A 22,205-nucleotide genomic window follows, 5' to 3' on the forward strand; every position below is an offset into this window, starting at 1 on the left:
ATTAGGCATTGTAACTGGTAAAACACATTTCTTTCTACTGCATAAACTTTATAGTAGCAATGGTAGAAAAAAAGAAAAATACTGAAACTCAGTCTCTAAGGAATAAGTTCATAATAAGAAAGAGGTGAAGTTTACGTTACTAATAACTTAGGCTCTTTTTTTTCCTGACACCTTCCCCAAGTTCCAGAGACAGCTGGGCTAAAGAGTCAGCAAGGCAAAAGAGAAACAGGAAAGTCCTACAGTTAAATGTTTTTGGCTTCTCCTTTGACTGGAACTGATAAAAATAGATGGATAAAATCATTAATGTTAGGGAGATTTTCCATTTCATTTCACATGGTTTCTGAAGTATATTTTAGGATGCTGAGGGGATAAAAGAAGTAAAATAACAACAGGTCAACCTACCTGGCATATAAAGATGATTTTGGAAGTAATTTTAGGCCTTCATTCTGGGGAATTCTTCAGTTCTGACAGGGTGCCTTTGGGACTCGTCAGGAAGGAAAGAGTTGGCAACAAGAGGCCCAAGAAGGCTATGGTCACCTCTTGAAATAGAGTAACAATGCATGTATCTATTTTACATACTGGGATTCCACAGGAGAATTAATTATTCCAAAAGGGTTTCATTGCTAAAAAACTTTGAAGTAACTCCTTTACAGTAAGAAACGTTCATTAGTAGAGGGCATAAGAGTTACCATCCTTTTTCTACTAGATTCAGAAAACTATATTTTATACCTAGGTGAAATGGAAGGCAATATCCTTATACTGAGGATCCACAAGTGAAACACACTACTTCTTAAGAGCCTGTTAACAAAAAATAGCATGTAGCATGAGGCAAAATAACTACCCAATGCCAATTATTAGTAGAGGAACATGACATAGAAATAGCACTTAAAGTTAAGATTCCCTTTCCCTGATGTCCATTTTGGCAAAAAAAAAAAAATCCATAACTATCTTCCCAATCTGTTGGAATGAATGACCCATAGACTGTTCAATCAGTTAGTAACAGAACACATAATAAACATAAAAAAGATAAATATTTTTTACAGACCAAGAAAACTGTATACAAGTTGACCCTTTAACAATGTACAGATTAGGGACACCAACTCATGATGCAGTCAAAAATCCACATATAACTTTTGACTCCCCCAAATTGTAACTATTAATAGCCTTCTGTTGACTGGAAGCCTTACTGATAATGTAAACAGTTGATTAACACATATTCTGTATGTTACATATATTATAAACTGTATTCTTACAATAAATTGAACTAAAGAAAGAAAAAATTAGAGGAAAAACAAACAAACAAAAAAAACCACAAGTAAGCTAGAGAAATCTCCAAAAAACTTTCTAACATATTTATTGAAAACAGTCCACATATAATGGACCAATGCAGTTCAAACCAGTGTTGCTCAAGAATCAGTTGTATATTTAAATATGAGAACTTAAATTAGTACTTATAGAATCATAGTGATAATCATGTTGGGTTCACCTAGATGCTATATATTATACTTTAGCTATATTGTCAATTTTGAACTAAAAGTTAAGCTACAGAGGTGACCAAGGAGGTACAAGATTTGTAAATCAAAAACTACAAAACATTGGTGAAAGAAATTAAAGACCTGAATAAATAGAAAGACATCCCATGTTCATAATTGCAAGATGGTCATACTTCCTAAACTGATCTACAGATTCAATGTAATTTCTATCTATCAAAATCCCACCCAGCTTCTATGTAGAAATTGACAAGCTCACTCTAAAATTTATATGGAAATGCAAGAAACCCAGAATAGCCAAAATAATCCTGAAAAAAAAAAAAAAAAAAGTTAGAGGGTTCACACTTCCCAATTTCAAAACTTCCTACAAAACTACAGTAAGTAAGACTGTAGTTCTGGCCTTAGGATAGACATACAGACCAGTGGAATGGGACTGAAAGATCCAAATAAAACTATACCTCTATGGTCAATTAATTTTTGACAAACATGCCAAAAAAATTCAATGGTGGTAAATAAGAGTCTTTCAACAACTGGTGCTGGGGAAAATGGATGCTTGTATGCAAAACAAATTGGATCCCTGCATCACAGCATAAACTAAAATTATTTCAAAAGGGACCAAAGGCCTAAATGTAAAAAGCTAAGCTAAAACTATAAAAACTCTTAGAAAACACAGATATAAATCTCCATGATATTGAATTAGGCTATGGTTTCCTAGATAAGACACTTAAAGCACAAACAACAAAATAAAAAGATAAATTAGATTTCATCAAAATTAAACTTTCATGTCGTGGGTATTCACAGAAATAGAAAAAACAATCCTAGTATCAAAAGACCCCAAATAGCCAAAGCAATCTTGAGCAAACAGAAATAAAGCTGGAGGCATTACACTCCTGACTTTATACTACAAATTATACTACAAATTTATACTACAATTTATTTAGACTTTATGCTACAAGTTATACTACAAAGCTACAGTAACGAAAACAGCATGGTATTGGCATAAAACAGACACATGGACCAATAGAACAGAATAGAGAACCCAGAAATCAATCCACATACTTACAACCACCTGATCTTTGACAAAGGCACCAAAAACATATACTGGGGAAAAGACAGTCTCTTCAATAAATGGTGTTGTGAAAACTGGGCATCAATGTGTAGAAGAATGAAACTAGACCTGTACTTCTTGTCAGATGACAAATGAATTAAAGACGTAATGTAAGACCTAAAATAAAACTTCTAAAAGAAAACATAAGGGGAAAACTTCTGGATGTAGGACTGGGCAAAGATTTTATGAATAAAATCTCAGAAGCACAGGCAACAAAAGAACAAATAAACAAATGGTATTATATCAAACTAAAAAGCTTCTGCACAGTAAACAATCAACAGAGTGAAAAGACAACATACAGAATGGGAGAAAATATTTGGAAACTATGCATCCAACAGGGGATTAATATCCAGAATATACAAGGAACTCAAACAACTTCACAGTAAAAAAGAAACCCAAATTATCCAGTTAAAAAATGGGCAAAGGAGTTGAATAGACATTTATCAAAGGAAGACATACAAATGACCAACAGGTGCATGAAAAAATGCTCAACATCACTCAGCATCAGGCGAGTGCAAATCAAAACCACACAGAGATGTCATCTCACTCCTGTAAGACTGGCTATTATCAAAAAAACAGAGAACAACAAATTCTGTTTCAAACATACAGAATATTAACAAAAAGAGTATCTATCATATACAATATTTGCAACCCAGACATTAGTTTCAGTTAAAATATAACACATCCTGAAAAACATTTTAAATATTTGTTCAAAAATTATTTTTTCTATATAAGCATATAGAGCTTCCACTCATCTTAATGGCCATATAACAGAATACTTCCTAGGTATGGAGGTAACAATTCATTAAGCCAGTCTCCTGTTGATGTACACTGATTGCTTTCACTATGTGGTTATTAGAAGCAACAGTGTAACAAACAAAAAGAATTCATAAAAATGTAATAGACTTTATTTTTTAGAATATTTTTTAGGTTTACAGGAAAATTAAGGGCAACGGTCCAGAAGTTCTTATATACCCCTCTGCCTCACCACAGTTTCACCTCTTATTAACATCAGGCACTAACATAGTACATTTGTTATACCGATGAAACATTATCGATGCATTATTATTAACTAAAGTCCATGGTTCACATTAAAGTTCACTCTTTGTGTTGTACAGTTCTACAGGTTTTGACAAACGGATAATGTCATGTGTCTACCATCAGAGTCATACAGAATAGTTTCACTCATTGGCCTAAAATCCCTTGTGTTTCACCTATTTATCCTACCCACTCACCCCAAACCCCTAACAGCCATTGACCTTTTATTGTTTCTATAGTTTTGCCTTTTCCAGAGTATCACATAGCTGGAATAATATAGTATGTAGTCTTTCAGGCTGGCTTCTTTTGCTTAGCAATATGTATATTTAAGATTCCTTTATCTCTTTTTGTGAACTGATAGCTCATTTCTTTTTATCACTGAATTATTCTATTAAATGAATGTACAACCATTTATTTATGCATTCACCTACTGAAAAACATCTTGGTTACTTAGAGTTTTAGCAATTAGTTCATAAAGCTGCTTAAAAACATCTGTGTACAAGTTTTTATATGGATATAAGTTTTCAACCCAATTGGGCAAATAGCTAGGACTACAATTCCTGGATCCCACGGAATGACAATATTTAGCTTTGTAAGAAACTGCCAAACTGTCTTCCAAAATGGCAGCACTATTTGCATTCCCATCAGCAATGAATGAGTTTCTCCTGCTCTGCATCTTCACTAGCATTTGGTATTATCAGATTTTTGCCATTCTAATAGGTATGAAGTGGCATCTTATTGTTTTAAATTGCAATTTTGTAACAACACATGATGCTGAGTATCGTTTCATAAGCTTATTTCCCATCTGTGTATCTTCTTATGTGGGGTGTCTGTTCAGAACTTCTGCCTATTTTTTAACAGAGTTGCTTGTTTTCTTACTACTGAGTTTCTCTGAGTGTTCTTTGTATATTTTGGATACAAATCCTTTATCAGATATGTATTTTGCAAATATTTTCTCCCAGTCTGTGGCTTATCTTATTCTCTTAACAATGTCTTTCACAGAAGTTTTTAATATTAATAAAGTTTAACATATAAATATTTTCTTTCATGGATAGTGCTTTTGGTGTTGTATTTAAAAATTCATTGCCAAATCTAAGGTCACCTAGATTTTCTTCTATGTTTTCTTCTGTACGTTTCAAAGTTTTGTATTTCACAGTTAGGTCTATAATCTGAGTTAATTTTTGTGAAAGGTGTAAGGTCTGTGTCTGTATTCACATTTTTGCTTATAGATAGCTAATTGCTGCAATACCAATTTGCTGAAAAGACTATCCTTTCTCCAATGAATTGCCTTCACTCCTTTGTCAAAGATCAGTTGATTATACTTGTGTGGGTCTATTTCAGAGCTCTCTATTCTGTTCCACTGATCTATGTATCTGTTCTTCCACCAATAACATATTGTCTAGAATACTATAGCTTTATAGTAAATTTTGAAGTTGGGTAGTGTTAGTTCTCCAACTTTGCTGTTCTTCAGTACTGTGTTGGATATTCTGGGTCTTTTTCCTTTCCATGTAAATTTTAGAATCAGTTTGTCAATATCCACAAAATATATTGCTGGGACTTTGACTGCAATTATATTGAATCTATACATCAAATTAAAAAGAGCTGACATTTTTAAGAACAAAGTGTTCTGTTTTAGACACATAAACAGGACAGAAATCGAATATTTCACAGATATTATGTGATTTTTATTAAAATGAAATAAAAGGTGATATGTGATATTCTATAAAGAATACCAAGTAAGACGTTATTTTTGCCAAAGTAAAAATATTGTCAGTGCTACTAACTTTATTCATAATGCTACAAAAAACAATGATGGATCAACTCTCTACAAAACACTCTTCCGCATTAGCTAAAAAGACTACAGTACCTCTATCTAAAAGCATGCCATTCCGCAAAATCTCTTCCCTCTCCCTTTTACATAAGTAAAAATCCTTGTATTCTTTCCAGTTAAACCAGCATGTTTCCCCCAAGGACATTTAGTAATGTCTAGAGACATTTTATTATAATTTTGAGGAAGGGGGGCAGTGCTACTGGCATTAAGAGGTAGAGACAAGGGATGCTGCTAAATATCATATAGGATATGCACAGCATAGCCTTTCCCCACATCTCCCCACCCAACAAAGAATTATTGGGCCTGAAATGCCAACTGTGCTGAGATTGAGAAACTCTGGTTTAAATTAAACTCTGTATGGTGTTAGAAAGCAGCATGAATAAACTACCATTATAGCAAATAGAAACTTTTTACCATTTTTTCAAAATTGATGGTGTTTTAAGATGCTTATTAACCCAAATGAATCTCTACTCCTAGAATTCAATGCTGTGTGACACAGTGAAACAAAAATTCAAAGCAGTGTGAAAAGAAAAAACATAAGGTCAATCTTTTTTTTTTTTTTTTAAAGACATACTTCTCACCAGGTTTCATAGATGAACTGCCTATATCCATAAAATGGTATTTGTACACCCAGAAATTTAACAAAAAGAATAGAGAGTAAAGTTACCATACCTGGAAACTCAATCCAAAAGTACAAATGTAAAACAAAAGGTGATTATATCATATTTTATTATTAATGTTGCTCTAAACAAAGTGCCTGCTTTTCTTCCTATTTTTGTTAAGAGTAATGACTGGTGTAAAGAATGTTTCTTTTAAAAAAAAAGAATGTATTTCACACAGGTTGAAGGGTCTGAGGAGGGGAAACCTCTTTCTAGTTTTCTTAACCTTTAATAACAATGAGGATAGAAAACATAAGTACATTATCCCTTTGAAATTGCTTAGAATCTTATTATTCAAGGTGTGGTCATGGACCAGTAGCATCAGGGTCATCTGGGAACTTGCTAGAAATACAGACTCTTGGGACCTACCTTAGGCTGACTAAATCATAATTTGTATTTTAACAAGATTCCCAGGTGATTTTTATGCACGTTAAAATTCGAGGAACACTTCCTTAGAAAAGTCATTTAGAATATTAGATGACTACAACAAAAAGATGCCAACTCAGTTCATGTTAAGAGTTTGAAAAGAGAATTTAGAAATGGATAACTGGATTTAAGTTTTAACCCAAACTAAACTTTCTTCTCTTCAGAGGCCATCTGACATTCCAGGTCCGGTTCTAGGTTCTTCATTATGAGCGGTTGTGGTTTCTAGGCCCTAACTCAAATTAAGTAGTAAATTGATTAGTCTTCAAGGTTTTCTCATAGATAAAAGGGTAAGATTCATGGTTTTCATTATAATCATTATAATAGGAGTTATAATTCTGTGGGCAGAATTATGTTTCTTTACATGTTACAAGTGCCCTAGTTCGTAAAGTTTTTTAAAATGTTAAAACATCAAAAATATTCAGCTCTAGTTACAAAATATTTTCCAAGTTGCAAAGATTCTCAAGGTGATTTGTCAACGTAGTATCACTCAGCTCTTGAACTAGGTTATAATTTTCCCTATTATCTGTTAAAAGAAGTTTCTTTAGTTTAATATTATTCTGATAGAAGAGATTTTTATAAAACTCGACACTGAAGAAAGGGATGGTTAAGGATACAGCCAAAAATTATATATATATTTTTTTGGTGGGGGAGGGAAATCTGTGAAAGTTAAGAATTCAAAACCTTTTATTTTGATGTAATTTCAGACATATGCAAAAATAGTACAAAGAATTTCAGTAAACCCTTCACCCAGATTATTCAAATGTTAACATCTCACCTTGCTTTTTATCATTCTCTACATAGCTGAACTGTTTGATAATAAGTTGCAGATAAAATACTTTACTACCTATGTCTTAAAAGCAAAGATATTCTTTCACATAATCATAGCTCGATTATCAAAATTAGAAAATCAATATTGATACAGCACTATTACCTACTCAAGAATAAAGACCTTACTTAAGAATATATTTCAATTGTTCCATTAATGTCCTTTATAGAAAAAAAAATTTTTCTGGTCCAAAATGCAATCCAGGGTCATACATTGTTATGTCTCTTTAGTTGTCTGGAACAAGTCCTAATTGCTTTGTCTTTCATAACCTTGATATTTTGTATGTCCCTCAATTTGAATTGCCTATTTTCTCATGATTATATTCAGATTATGCTTTTTTGGCAGAAATGACAGAAAAGTATTATTGAGTCCTTCTCAATACATCATATCAGGAGGCAAAATCATATCTATTTGCCCCATTACTGATGAGCTTAACTTGGATCATGTGAAGTGGTTTTGGTCAGTTATTTCTTAAAGCAGCCCCAGTTCCTTTTGATGAAGTTAGCTAGTGGTTTGTCTATTAAGTAAAACATACATACATACACAGAGAAATTATTAATTGATCTTTTTTCCTCTCCCTATCTCATTACTTTCTGTTTCTATTTTTATTTTCTCCCTTGTACTTTCACTTGATTTCTTTTGTCTCCTATTATTATTACATTTCAATCTATGTCTCCTGGAATGTCCTATAGTTTTTGCTTCATAAAGATGGTTGCTGCATATTTCGAACAGATATTCACACCTTTACTGTAAATTGTGACTTTTCATATTAAATAATGTAGTTTTGTATTGCTGCCACGACAAACTACTATAAGCTTAGTGGCCTAAAACAACACATACTTATTATCTCATAGTTTCCATGGGTCAGCATGACTTAACTGGTTTTCTGCTTAAGGTTTCACAAGGCTAAAACACAAATGTGTCAGCAGGGCTGTGTTTCCTTCTGGAAATTCTGGGTAGAAAACTCTTCCATGCTCATTCAGATTGTTGGTAGAATTCAGTTCCTTAAGGCTATAGGGCTGAAGTTTTCATCTCTTTGCTACTACTGTCTGGAAGCCTCTCTCAATTTAAGGATGCTTGCATTCCTTGTCACATTGCCCCTTCCATCTTCAAAACAGTAATGGCAAGTCAAGTCATTCCCACATTTACAGTATCTCTGACTTACCCTTTACCACTCTGACTCTAGTCAAGAAAGTTCTCTGTTTTTAAAGGCTCATGCTATTAGACTGGGCCCACCTGGATAATTCAGGATAACCTCTGTATCTTAAAGTTTATAACCTTAATTACATCTGCAAAGTCCCTTTTGCCACTTAATATAGCATATTCACAAGTTCCATGGATTAGAGGGGCATCACTGCAGGAGTGAGGCATTCTGCCTACCACAAAGAGTGTCTTTCTTTGTTGTATTTAATGTTTTGGGGCATGAATTCTACTTTATCTAATATCGAAATCATAATTTGCTTTCTTATTGTTTCTACTTGCCTAATACATCTTTGAATTTTTTATTTCCAGTGTTTCTGAATCACTATGTTAGGTGTGTCTCTTTTAAACAGCATACAGTTGGATCTTGATTTGTGAATATTAAAAGTTTTCTTTTAATTGTGAGTTAGGTCCATTCACATTTATTGATATGACTGACATTTAATCTCAACAATATCTTATTGTTAGATGATTTTGTATATATTACGCTTCCCGTATTCTTTGTTCTAGATACCTAGAATAGGCAAATTCCAAGAGACAGGAAGTAGAACTAAGGTCACCAGAAGATAGGGAATTATTGTTTAATGGGTATAGTGCTTCTGTTTGGGATGACAAAAAGATGGGGAAATGGATAGTGGTTGCACAACACTGTAAATGTACTTAATGTCATTGAATGTATACCTAAACACAGATAGTGGTAAATTTTATGGCATATATATTTTACCACAATAAAAAGTCCGAAAAATATATGCAATATAATCATGAACGTGAATTTAAAACTTTCTATATAAACACAAGAAGTGTATATATGATAAAATTTCAGTAAAACATAAAATATAGGTTTATATTTAAAACCTAATGGATCTATAGATTACCCAGGCCAATTAGTTTACAAGCTCAAAGTATTCTCTTCTGTCAGGGGAGACTTTATTCAAATATTTAATAAACATTAGACTGTGTGCTCAGAAATGCTGTATTAAACACAAATGCTGATTTAAAGAGCCATTAACTTATTCTACTTAGATGCTTATTTTTATAATTGTCTTTAACACAAAACTAATCTTCTCCCTTGAGTTCTATGATAGTACTTAAGAAGTTGAAAAATCCTATATAGAGAACTATAAACAATAGCAGCTGCAATTTTCTGAGCCGTTTAAATCAAAAGGCACCATACTTCCTCCATTATTTCATTTAATTTCCATAATAAAAATAAGTATATAACTCCATTTTAAGGATGATAAAACTGAGGTTCAGAAAGCTGAAGTAACAAGAGGTTATATAGTTAGTGAGGAGCAGAGTAAGAACTCAAACCTGGGTATGTGACTGCAAAGCCCATGCTCTGAACCATCATGCTTCTAAAGCGATGTGCATGAATATCCTAGGGAATGCATGGCAACACGAAATCACAAGATCAATAGGCATCTTCATGGGGGAAAAACTCTCTACTCTTAGGGAAAAAACACTTGCAGGAAATAACTTTGAACTTTTGCACTTGTAAAAATATAAATTTAATATATTTTATAATAAAACAAACATGGATTATAGCACTGAGTAGAAGGTAACACTAGCACAAAATTTTGAGATACAACATAACTTTCAAAGAAATTTTGTATCAGGAATTTCTAAAGGTCTTCAGTCAACTTCAGCATGTAATGAGCAGTACAGAAGGGGTGAGACCTATCTTAATCTTCTTTTGCTAAGTTGACTTGGATGATAACGTTTAAGAGGCACTAAACAAACATGTGACTTCCTATTTCTAAATTATATCAACTGCAGACAAATACAGAAATAATGAATAATAAATAACTTTTGTATCTCATTTAAGGAAAAAAGCAGTATTTATTTCTTCACATATATGTTAAATCTTCAATTACATAATAATCAGTTTGTATCCCAGAAATTTCCTTCAGAGTGACAATTAGCGTTGTATCTCATGAATATTCTTAATAAATAATAATAATAAAAAAAATGCCTATTACCCTATTCCTAAAATAGGACCAAACATTAGAAAGACAGATAAAAATTTAGATCAATATTCAGGAAAGGCACATTTATATAACAAAAGGAATAAATGGTAAACTGATTGGACTGTAGGTTTCAGCCAATGAAATAAGGAAAGGAAAAAATAAAAGCAATTGGAAATCTCTTATTTGAAAGGAACAAGAGAAGCTACCTTTTAGCTGCTGACATAGTCTTGTATGTAAAAATTCCTAAGGAATCTACAATAAAGATACTAGAAATAACCTAACCAGGTTGCAGGATACAAGGTCAATGTTAAAAAAAAATTACATACTAGCAATAAATATTGAAAATAGAAATTAAACATAATTGGCAAGAGCATAAAAAAGAAACAGAGATAAGTTTATCAAGATGTTTGTAAGACCTCTGCACTGAACACTACAAAACATGAATTCATGGATTGGAAAATTCAATATTGTTAAGATATCAATTCTCTCCAAATTAACCTGTAGATTCAAAGTAATCCCAATAGATACCTGAGTGGGTATTTTGTGGAATTATGAGTTGGTCTTAAAATTTATACGGAAATGCAAAGGATCCAGCATAACCAAAATGACTTTGAAAAAGGAAAATAAAACTAAAGGACTTATTCTGCCTGACTTCATGACTGATTATAAACCTCTAGTAATTAAGTATCAGTATAAGGGCATATATAAACCAATGGAGCAGAAGACAGTCCAGAAATAGACATACACATATATAATCAATTGATTTGACAAAGTTGCCAAGGAAATTCACTGAGCAAAGGATAGTCTTGACAAAAAAATGGTGCTGGAACAACTGGATACCTATATGGAAAATAAAATAAACATTGCCTTACAACACCAAGGTCAAGAGTTTGGGTCCCCTTACCAGCCAGCTGCCAAAGAACAAACAAAAAATAAAACAAAATAAACCTTAACCCTTAAGTCATTCCACACAACAAAATTAACTTAAAATCGACCACAAACCAAAGCATAAGAGTTAAATCTATAAAACCATTAGAAGAAAACATAGGAGAAAATGTTTATTAACTAAAGATAAACAAACATTTCTGAGGACACAAAAATATAAACCAAAAATAAATAAATTGGATTTCATCAAAATTTAAGAAACATCTGTTTGAATGACAGTCTAAAAAAACCAAAATATAAAGAAAACAAGCCACAACTAGGAGATGATACTCACAATACAAATATTTGACAAAGTACTTTATCCTGAACATATAGAGAATTCTTATAACTTACTCATAATCGAAAAGCCGAATTTAGAAAATGGCCAAAAGATTTAAACACACATATTACAGAAGATATACAAATAGCCAATAAGCATATGAGAAGATACTATCATTAGCCACCAGGAAAATGCAAATCAGAACCATGAGATACCACGGCACATCAGTTAGAACTCTTATAAACACTACATAAGAGTTGACAAGGATGTAAAGCAACTGGAAATATCATATTGCCCTGAGAATGCAAAATGGTACAACTATTTTGGAATACACTGGCAGTTTCTTAGAAAGCTAAACATGCCTTAAACATTAGACTCAGAATACTCCTAGGTATTTACTCAAGAGAAATGAATAAAAGCACATATCTATACAAGATTTGTACACAAACATTATTATCAACATTATTCATTACAGTCTCAAACTGGAAAGGAAACAACTCAAATGTCTACTAACAGGTGAGAGGATAAACAAATTGTGATATAGACACACACTGAAATACTACTCAGCAATAAAGCAAAATGAACCACTGGAAAAAAAAAATGCAATAAAATGCATGAATCTCAAAAACATCATTCTGTGCCAAAGAAGCCAGACAAGATTATACATTTTGATTCCATTTATATGAAATTCTAGAACACATAATAATAACCTCTCATAACAAAAAGGACATCAGTGGTTACCTTGGGTTTGAGCTCAAGGGAACAGTGGAGGACACAAGGTAGATTTGGGGGGCAATGTGGTTGTTCTACATATCTACATATGCATATTTGGCAAAATCAATCTGAACACTTAATAAAACTGATTTTAAAATCCTTCTAAACATATGTTCAGTGAAATGAAGCACAGTATGTTTAAAAGAAGACAGCTGATGTTACAGACCAGGTTATGAACACTTATATGAAGCTATAACAATTTAGGATTAAAATAAGGGTTGGAGAGGCTTTCATCATACTTTTAGTACTATAAAGACAAATCATCTTGGGAAAAAAGACTGTGGTGGAGTCTTTAAAAAAATTATTCTAACAGAAGGTTAAAAAAGTGATCATATAGAAGAAATAACTGATCATGTTATATTTTTGAAAAACTGTTTCAAAAGAGGAGCTTTTGGGGAGTGAGCAGTTAATTTTTTTTTTTTTTCTAATGATAAGAAGTAGACAAAGCAGTGCCAGAATTCAACCTGGATGACTCATCTTTAATGGGGTTCTCTAAACATTTCTTTTAAAATTTAGCCAAAACCCACTTTCTAGCTTCATCTTGCCTAATTTCACTTCAAATCAGTCTATTCATTGCACTTTATGAATTACAACTTGCATACTATTGTACACAAAGCTCTGGTGTTTATAATGTTCCCTGTTATATTTGGAATTCTGTGACCAGCAGTTTTAGTTACTTTTTAGTCTGAGTCATATTATAATGGCCTTAATTCAATCTGGGTACTTATGTTTAGGTACCCACAGCCCTCAAAATTCAAGGCTGGCAAAAGATGGTTTCCAAAATAAGAAAATAATAGTTTTCCATTTCAAATAATATCTTTCTACATACTTTCAGAAGCATCATCTAACAACGAGGCAAATTCTATTACTTTCAGTGTCCCGATCACCTATTTACAAAAAAGTACAAACTTGCAAAATATGCTAGCAACATATTACATATCTGTATTTTTACATTTACATTACATATTTAAATTTCCAACTCTTTTATAATACATTACACATGAGTAAATGAAACTCAGAGAGGTTATGCACCTTGCCCAAACTACCAAACAAGAGACATGTGATTTCAAAACCTGATTACTTAAACTCCAAAATCTATGCTCTTAAAGTACCATGCTATAATGACTCGAACACAATCTCTTTCAAATGTACTACATAAATTTGGGAGAATAGTGATAGCATAATTTTTTAAAACAGCATTTACCTTCAGGGGACGCAGAGCACCACAAAATTTTGTCCACCAGCTGTTTTCAATGAATTCTAAGTGCCTCTCTCTTTTCCTAAGTGTTCGTAATCTTTCTTCAAATTGTTTTAAGGCGCGCTTATCCCTTGCTGGCAAAGGTCGACCATCTTTGTTCTGCAAGTAACAAAACAAAACAAGTTTTTTACCATTAAGCTTAATAAGTACCCACCAGATTTAGTAGATCAGGCAAGAAAACTTAAGTTCGGACATCCTTAGGCAAATTTACAAACTGAAAAAAACTGAAACTGAGATGTAACATTAAACATCACTGAACCAAGGTCAGCATCAAAATGTGGTTGTGTTTACATTTAATACTGGCCTCCCTCTTGATCCTTGTTTTCCAAATATATAGTAAAGTTATGTGGACAGAGATAACTAGCTGTAAAAACACACAAGAAAGGTGTTTGTAAGAAGTTTAACTACCGTGTACTTTATTCAATTATTCCCCCTCCCCTCCAAACTCCTTCTATCTCTTATTTTAATATATTTGGCCCTGCCCCTTCCCTCCCTTCAGTCAAGTGGTTGTATTCCCTGAACTAGTAATTCTCAGCTCCCAATTCAAATACCATCAGAATGATACAACACAAGTTTAAGTGACACATAAACGTTTGCATAATTGCTAAGAATTGGCGCTTTCTTATTCTGCAAGTACCTTTACAAATAAGTCATGCTTTCTTCAGCTAACCTGTCAAACAGATAATTTCCATCTATTTTCACGTGATGCTTCCTGTAACCATTAGCACTACCTCTCTCATGCTACCTCACAGACACATTTTCCCACTTGAACTCCCCTGCCCCTAAGTATCTTCAATTAGGTACAATAATACACTACAATGAGACAACTGCCAAATACAAAAAACGTGAATGTAAATTTGTTTTTTGTATAGGAAACAAGAAAAACATTTACATGGGATTACATTTAAAAAATGCAAAGACATTAGATATTAAAATGCCTTTAATATTCCTATTAAGTTTTAAATAGGTTCATAGCAGATAAGCAACATATTGTTCTCCAGCATATTCTAATGTAGCATCAATTTGAAATAACAGATATAATGAAGATAAACTAAATAACCTTTAATAAAGAGATCTACACAGTCATAATAATCTCTTTACATATTTGCACCATCATGTTCTTCTGGAACCAACCAACCTCTTCCATACCTTATCTTGTTGCTTCTCAAACTTTATCATGCATAACAATCACCTGAAAAGTTTGTTAAACACAAATTTCTAGGCCCTACCCCCAGAGAATATGATCTAGTAGATCTTGAGTAGATCTGGCCTAGAATTTACCTTTTTACCAAATTCCCAGGAGACGTTAATGCTAGTGATGTAAAGACCACACTTTACAAACACTGGATCATAATTATCTTGATTTCTTTAAGTACACTGGCTATTATCAAACTGGATCCCAGAAATGGGAATTTTTTTTCAGAAAAAAATATTTAGAAAACTTATGTAAGGGTCCACTTAAATCCAAGTTATCTGCCTATTTGGTGAATGCTTCAGAGAATGAGGGATAGATATCTACTCTGCACTGCCAAATGACTAAATCAATATAAAATTTTTGGTCAGAGAAACAAATACTAGGATGGAAACTCAGTAGCCAACCATCCGTCTCATTCGGGAAAAAAAAAATGTCGTTAGAAAGTATGTAAATACATACCCCTTGTTAACAAAAAGTAAAATGTGTTCCCTTCCTACTCTCTTATCACCACTCCCCTTTCATATAATTATCACTGTTAAGCACACCAACATCCTTCTACACATGATCTATGTACTTACATACACATACATACACATATATGCAAATATATTTACTTTTTTTGTTGTACATAATAGCTAAAATTTCTTAAGTACCTTTCTTGTACCTAAAACAGGTCTTCTTTTTTTACATTTATTCTCCTTAAATCTTCAGAATAACCTTCTGAGGTAGGCAATAGTATTATATTCATTTATTAGATGAGAAAAATAACACCCACAGATGTTATCTGCATAATCAGTAGAGCCAAAATTTGAACTGACATAATCTGATTCTACAAAACATATTCTTCAAAATACATAAATCTATCTCGTTATTTTTCATCATTGCACAGAACATTATATACCATGGCATCTTACTTTAACAAATACCTGTTTTTTTTGAAGATTTAGATTGTTTCCTTTTCTTTTTATTTTTGGTGAATGACATTAACAATATTCCATAAACATCATTATACATCTGGGTACAAATGTGTACATATAATTCAGTAGGATGGATTTCCTAGAGATGAATTGTTGGATTAACCTTTAATTATTAAAAGGTGTGTGTGTGTACAGGCACATGTCACCACATCCAATTTTTTTTTTAAAGTTGTATATCTTATATTCCCACAAACAATATATCTATCCCCAAATTCTTATCAACACCTGACACAGGTAAAAATTTAAAAGATTTCCAAAGGATAAAATATATAGAGAGAGAGACTTGTTCTAACTTTCACATCTCCGATTACTACTAGATTTACCAACTTTCCTGGTTTCAGCACTGAAAAGTCCCATGTCCTGGAAAACTCAGGTCTCAGGTAAATTGGGATGCTTGGTCAACATACTGATTGCTCGTTAGCTGAAGCATCATTTCATATTTTTACTAAACAGTTTTATTCCTCCTTCAGTGAATTACCTATTGGATCCTTTGTTCATTATTTCTGTGTTGCTTGTTCTTATTGACTTGAAGATGCTCTTTATATATCACCTGTATTACAGATTTTGTCCCACATTATTGTTGGTTTTTCATTTTCTTTTTAGTGCCCTTTTTCAGTACATAAATTTCAAACATAAAAATTTAAAACTCACCAGTCTTCTTTTAATTAGCACCTGGGTTTTGTGGCTTGTTTTAGAAAGGTCTTCTCTACACCAAGATAAAATTTTACTTACTTTCGGCTAATGTTTTATAAATTTTATATATAATTTGAATTCAGAAAACACTTTTAAATGGTATGAGGTTTTATGCAAATTTCACTTTTTGTCTTTTATAGATTGTATTCAATTTACACCTTAATGGTGAAAACCTATCATCTCTACAATATTGAATCTTCCCAATTAGGAACTGACGGAGTTCTCCATTTATCTGAATTTTCTATTATGTATTTCAGCAAATTTTATAATTTCCACCAGGAAGATCTTGACATTTTTTAATATTTTATAATTTGTGGCTATTGAGACTGGGATCATTTTCTATTACATCCTCCCACAGGCTAACGATTTTTTATAAGTTTGTATGTAGGCACCTTGATGAACTCTTACTAGATCTACCAGTTTGTCAAGTTGATTCTTGTAGATTGTGTTGGTAAATATCCACAAATAGCAAAGACTGTTTTCCTTTTTTCCCCCTCCCGCCAACGTTTATGCCTAAATTCTTCCTTATCTGACTAGAATCTCCAGAAATATGCTAAAGTGTAGCAATGACACTGACATCACTGTCCTGTATCTTCATCTTATTTTATTTTTCAATTTTATATTTATTTTTGTGGGGCACAGTGTGCTGTTTCAATACACGCATATACTGCACAATGAGTCACTTAGGGTAGATAGCACAGTTTTGTACCCATTAGTCCACCCCTTCTCCTCCCACCACTTCCCTCCACTCCCAGCCTCTGGTAAGCATTATTCTACTCCCTACTTCTATGAGAACCACTTTTTTTTTCTTTTTAAGATTCCACATATGAGTAAGACCATGCAGTGGTCTTACTGTGCCTGACTTACTTCATTTAACATGGTTTCCATTTCCATCCACAATGCTGCAAATGAAGGATATCATTTCTTTTTACAACTGAATAGTATTCCATTGTGTACATATACCATAGTTTTTTAATCCATTCATCCATTGGTGGGCATTTAGGTTGATTCCATCTCTTGGCTATCGTGAATAGTGCTGCAATGAACACGGAAGGATAGGTATCTTTTTGATATATTGACTTCATTATCTTTGGGTATATACCCAGTAGTGGGAAGGCTGGATCATAAGGTAGATCTATTTTTAGCTCTCAGAGGAACCTCCAAACTGTTTTCCATAATGGCTGCAATGCCTGTACCAATTTATATTCCCACCAACAATGCAGGATTTTTTCACATCCTCACCAGCATTTATGTTCTGTCTTTTTGATAATAGCCATTCTAACTGGGGTGAGATGATATCTCATTGTGATTTTAATTTGCATTTCCCTGATGATTAGTGATTTTGAGAACTGTTTCATGTGCTTTTTGGCCATCTGTATGTCTTCTGTTGAAAAATTTCTATTCAGGTCTCCACTTTTTAATTGGGTTATTTGTTTTTATGCTATTGAGTTGTTTAAGTTCCTTGTACATTCTGGATATTAGCCCTTGTCTGATATGTAGTTTGCAAATACTTTCTCCCTTTCTGTGGGTTGTCTCTTAACTTTGTTGATAGCGTCCCTCACTGTGCAGAAGCTTTATAGTTTGATATAATCCCATTTGTCTACTTTTGCTTTAGTTGCCTGTGCCTTTATGATCTCATTCAAAAAAGTGCTGACCATTCCCATTTCAGGTAGCATTACCCCTATCCTTTGTTGTAGTAGTTTCATAGTTTTGGGTCTTAAATATAGGTCTTTAATCCATTTTGAGTTGATTTTTATGTATGGTAAGAGATAGGGTTCTAGTTTCAGTCTTCTGCATCTGGATATCCAGTTTTCACAGCACCATTTATTGAAGAGGCTGTCCTTTCCCCACTGTATATTCCTGGCACCTTTGTTGAAAATTAGTTGGCTATAAATACTAGGAGTAAGTTTAACAAAGGAGGTGACAGACTTCTACAATGAAAACCATAAAACACTGGTGAAAAAAACTGAAGAGAACACAAATAAATGGAAAGATATTCCATGTTCATGGCTTGGCAGAATTAACATCATCAAAATGTCCAAATTACCCAAGGCAATCTACACATTCAATGTATTCCCTACCAAAATACCAATGACATTCTTCACAGAAATAGAAAAAATGATCTTAAAATTTGTATGGAAACACAAAAGATCCTGCATAGCCAAAGCAATCTTGAACAAAAAGAACAAAGTTGGAGGCATCACACTTCTTGACTTCAAAATATAGTATAAAGCTATAGTAACCAAAACAGCATGGTACTGGTATAGAAACAGACCAAGGGAACAGAACAGAGAGACAGAGAGACCCCAGAAACAAAGTACATGTGATTTTAATGGAAATGTTTCTATTCACTCACTGTAAAGTATGACACTTATTAGAGGCTTCCTTTGTTCAGTATTTTCTTCTCTTCTAATTTGGTAAGACTTTTTTTTTTTTTTAAATCATAACTACAAATTGACTTTTACCAAATACTCTTTGGCATCTATTAAGATGTCTGTATTTCTCATTAATCTCAATATGTCAAACTACTTTAATATACTTTCTAATGTATCATCCTTGCATTTCTAAGACAAACCTAACCTCATAATTATGAAATTTTTTTTACAGTATAGTTTTAATTGTTAATATTTTTATTTATGTTAAAATTTTTTTTTTCTACTTTCATAAGAAAGACAGTATATGGTTTTGTGTGTGCTATTACTGTTTGGTTTATCAGGATCACGATTGCTTTGTACAATAATTTTGAAAACTTGCCCCTTTTTTCCTACAATCTTTAAGATTTATCTGTTACTTGAAGGTGATAAAGGAAAACAACTTTTATTTTTTAATAAATTTAACTAGCAAGTGTTTACATATAGTCTTAACTTATTCAACTAATACATAAAATTTGAACATAAGTGATACAGTAAAATATGATGTTACACATGGAATCAGGATATCTGACTATAGCAAGGTCTTGATCATACATAAGCAAAAGTTTTGTTTATTAGTGGTTAGAACACTGATAGAAATTCTCAAATTGCCAGTGCCCTACGTTACACAGAAGACAAATTTAAAAATATAGATGTGTTTCTTAAAAGATACCTTGCAAAAAATTCAAACAATGTAAAAAATGGGTTCGCTAATGTTTAAGTTCCATTCGAAAGCAGTTCAAAGACGAAGTAATTTTGTGTTTCCCAATTACAACAAAACATCAACCTACTTTTGATTTAATCGTTTTAATGTGTTGCTCTACTTCTTCAATGTCTTCAGTGTTTTCTAAACGTTCATAAGCAGTGCTTCTAGTGCCTTTTATCAGATTTAAAGGTAAGGCTGACATGCCATAGGCCTAAAAAAAACAAAATTAAAATATTTTAGTAATACTATTTTAAACATAATACACACAATTTTCAGGTAAAAGTGTCCTTTAAAGTAATAATTTAAAAGAGTCAGAAGTTGTAAAGGAGTATAGTCACTGAAGAATACAGTATATGGGAGTAAATCATGATTATATTGTCTCATAATTCTCCTGTTTATTTCATATCTATGTTTAAACGGAGTTAAACTTATAAACTATTCCTCAAAGGGTAAGTTACAAACTTAGTGTAAATATAATACTTTATCAAAGTAATAAATTACAACTTGAAGCTAATCAATGGTTAAGATAGTATGAATTAGTAAAGACAATTTACAAAATTATTTTCTATGAAAAAGAAAACAATTTCCTCCCAGTGTAAACAATAAACCTTTAGTAAAACACAAGTATTTTAATATATACATGGTATTTTATTAGCATATCAATTACCTATAGTTTATTTAAAAGTTCTAAATATTTATAACCAATCTTCATACTAAGTATTTTAAATATTTTCATACAACTAATTTTTAACTATTAATCAGCATTAATAATATACATATTATTATATATACTACCCAATTCCATACTCTAGTCCCAAATGATAACTTTTTATTGTAATCATTAATAACATTAATGGCATTTGCCATGTGACCATTATTTAGAATTACTATTGACCTTAAATCCTTAGAAGAAACATGGACAACAATCACCTCTTGGTTGCAGCAACAGGCTCTGAAGCAGATATCACAGTTCATATTCAAATCTTTTTCATTTTCCTTCTGAGCACACAACAGAACTATTTTACCCATTCTTCCCTGAAGTTATAGAGCCATGGGACTGAGTTCAGGCCAACGAGTGTGGGCAGAAGCGATAATAAACACCACTTCTTTGGCTTTACTTCAAACCCCAAAATATCCTACACGATCCTGCATGCTTTCTCTCATGCTGTTATCTGGTTGTCAACTCCCAGGATGTCCTCAGATCTTTTTACTGTCAATTTTAATTACTTTAATATTCGTCACTGAGTCTCCTTCCTTTATTCATTGATTAAATATTGATTAAACTGCAATTCAAATAGCAAAGCATAAATTTTGAAAAACTAGACCTTCTTTTTTTTATGAAGAGAGAATATGAACAAAGAACATGAATAAAAGAAAATCCCCCAAATAAGAAATAAGTCTATCAGGTAATATCAACTCTACAGGATGTTGTATTTAGATAATTACCTAGCTGAAATGATTACCCAATATGCGAATCCCTTATATTTGCTAAAGAAGAAATATTTAAGGCTTTGCATTTTAAATATTGTTAAAACATAAGTTAGTGCTCTCTGACTTCCCTATCATCCAAAAAAAAAAAAAAAAAAAAAAGGGAGAGGTCATGGAAGGTTCTGTTTGTATTAGAAGAAAATGTAATTTGGACAGAGTAGAGCACTTTTCTTCTAATTAACTCAATTCTTATAATTATGTACTTATAAAATGTATACTTTGATAAAATATAAAAATAAAAATATATAATTGGGTTCAAATTAATATTTTAATATTAAATTTTATATTCTCAAAGTACTGAAAATATGAAGAATAAAGCATATGGAAATCAAAGTATTCCACAGATCCTTTAACTTTTCCTATCCCTATCATCATTTTGACCTATTTGGTTGTTCTAGTACTTCTATATCCATCCTGTAAACATTATTTTAAAAAGGTAACATAATAATTTAAGACTGATGAAAATACAGCATTACATTATAACTATTTACTGATTCTTCACACTCACATATTATTTTAACAGTCCAATATACCATGCTGCTTTCTACAACCAAATGCCAAGGCAGTAATATTTTGTTATACCCAGTTTATATTCAAGTATTTTTTTCTCTCTTCCCAGCCACCTCCAAACTAAGCTCATTTTACCTCAATGCTTTCTAATCTGTGTTGGATGGATTTGGATCCCTTAATGTACTAACTTCAGTACTCAATACAAGAAATCTTTGGGTCTAGTCAATATCAACAACGTAGCCCATATTTAGAGTCTACTGTCAAATACAAGGTCGTCTAAATTTTCCTAACTGGTCTACTTGTTTTACTTTCTACAAATCCATCTTCTATACTGTTCCCAAATTGACCTTACTCTAACACTCAAGTCAGATTATGCCATTCCTCTAGTTAATGCCCTTTAAGATTCTCTAGGAATAAGGGTATTTTTCAAAATGTTCTGGTAAG

The 22,205-nt window shown here is 32.3% G+C and overlaps 1 protein-coding gene across 1 annotated transcript in view; it reads right to left on the minus strand.

The window, feature by feature from the left end:
- The window catches only part of LMBRD1 (LMBR1 domain containing 1), a 115,816-nt gene that overhangs the window by 20,369 nt on the left and 73,242 nt on the right, over positions 1-22,205 (minus strand). Inside the window, exons 8-9 of the mRNA XM_063097218.1 lie at positions 19,849-19,974; positions 13,728-13,880 (exon numbers count right to left, since the gene is read on the minus strand). Coding sequence (XP_062953288.1) covers positions 13,728-13,880; positions 19,849-19,974 — 279 coding nt within the window. The remainder of the gene's footprint in view (positions 1-13,727; positions 13,881-19,848; positions 19,975-22,205) is intronic.

The sequence above is a fragment of the Cynocephalus volans genome, chromosome 5, assembly GCF_027409185.1.
Source record: "Cynocephalus volans isolate mCynVol1 chromosome 5, mCynVol1.pri, whole genome shotgun sequence".
Classification (NCBI taxonomy): domain Eukaryota; kingdom Metazoa; phylum Chordata; class Mammalia; order Dermoptera; family Cynocephalidae; genus Cynocephalus; species Cynocephalus volans.